General features: G+C 60.5%; 1 protein-coding gene across 2 annotated transcripts in view; it reads left to right on the forward strand.

The window, feature by feature from the left end:
• The first annotated feature begins 718 nt into the window (after positions 1-718).
• SNX27 (sorting nexin family member 27) overlaps positions 719-1,376 on the forward strand; it is a 90,205-nt gene continuing 89,547 nt past the window's right edge. For both annotated transcript variants that reach the window (XM_008065814.2, XM_008065813.2), the window contains exon 1: positions 719-1,212. In XM_008065814.2, coding sequence (XP_008064005.1) covers positions 902-1,212 — 311 coding nt within the window. In that variant the 5' untranslated portion in view covers positions 719-901. The remainder of the gene's footprint in view (positions 1,213-1,376) is intronic.

A 1,376-nucleotide genomic window follows, 5' to 3' on the forward strand; every position in this document is an offset into this window, starting at 1 on the left:
ACATAATTGTATGTGTTATACTTTCATATTGCTGGCAGTACAATAGGTTTGCTTATACAAACAGGAGAATAATGCATTACGTTAGGACGTTATGATGGCTGCCACGTCACTAGGTCATGGAAAATTTTCAGCTCCATTATAGTATTATGAGACCAGCGTAGTATCTGAGGTCTGTTGTAGACCAAAATGTCGTTATGTGGCACATGACTGTAGCTGAAATACAGGACAGGAAAGTTGCACAAGAGTGACCGGACCTTAGTTCCTGATACTTAATAGCTGCACGACTTTGGACATTCTAAGATTCAGTTTCCTAATACGTTAAATAGGGAAATGAATTCGTGTCCAGTCGTCTCACAGGTTGTTGGGGCCCGGTGAACACACGTTACTGAGCACAGTTGATATAATTTAAGACCGTTGAATCAGAAACGCCAGTTTATTCTAACATTGTTTTGTAGAGGTTATGAAACGGAAGGAAAACAAACAAAAATGCCCCGCATCCACAGCTGAATCATTTTGCACGGTGTGCCGGGTTAGACGCTCCCCGCCCAGCAGAAGAGCAAAACTCCCAACAGAGCGTAAAAAATAAACTACAACTCCCAGCAGGCTTTGCGCCCGAGCCGCGTCACAGCACCTCCGCGCAGGCGCGTGCCCAGACCGCTCCCCGCCCCCACCGAGCAGAGACTACATCTCCCAGGAGGCTCCACGGCGCCCAATCGTCCGCTTTCCCCCCGCCCCCGGCCTCCCCTTTACCCCCCGCCCGCAGCTCCGTGGCCGACTCGGTCCCGCGGCCGGCGGAGCGGGCGCGCGCGTCGGGGGTCGTGCGGCCGCTGAGAAGGGCGAGCGCGCGCCGAGAGGGAGTGGAGGCGTAGGGGGGCGGGGGCACGGCTCGCTTGCTCGCAAGATGGCGGACGAGGACGGGGAAGGGATTCACCCCTCAGCCCCTCACAGGAACGGAGGTGGCGGCGGCGGTGGGGGGTCTGGGCTCCACTGCGCCGGGAACGGCGGAGGGGGCGGCGGCGGCCCGCGGGTCGTGCGCATCGTCAAGTCCGAGTCCGGCTACGGCTTCAACGTGCGGGGCCAAGTGAGCGAGGGCGGGCAACTGCGGAGCATCAACGGGGAGCTGTACGCGCCGCTGCAGCATGTGAGCGCCGTGCTGCCCGGGGGGGCGGCCGATCGGGCCGGGGTGCGCAAGGGGGACCGCATCCTGGAGGTGTGAGTATCGGGGCTGTCCGCTGCCCCACCCTCTCCGCGCCCCTCCTCCTGTCCCCGCATCTCCCCTCCACCCCTGTCACCCTCAGGCCGCTCCTCCCCCAGCCCGAACCGGCCATCGGGACCCCCGCCCCCTTCAGGCCTCCGCAGCCCGGCGTCTCCTTGTG

Source organism: Carlito syrichta, unplaced genomic scaffold, assembly GCF_000164805.1.
Source record: "Carlito syrichta isolate Samal-C Ts95f unplaced genomic scaffold, Tarsius_syrichta-2.0.1 Scaffold308805, whole genome shotgun sequence".
NCBI classification, from domain to species: Eukaryota; Metazoa; Chordata; class Mammalia; order Primates; family Tarsiidae; genus Carlito; species Carlito syrichta.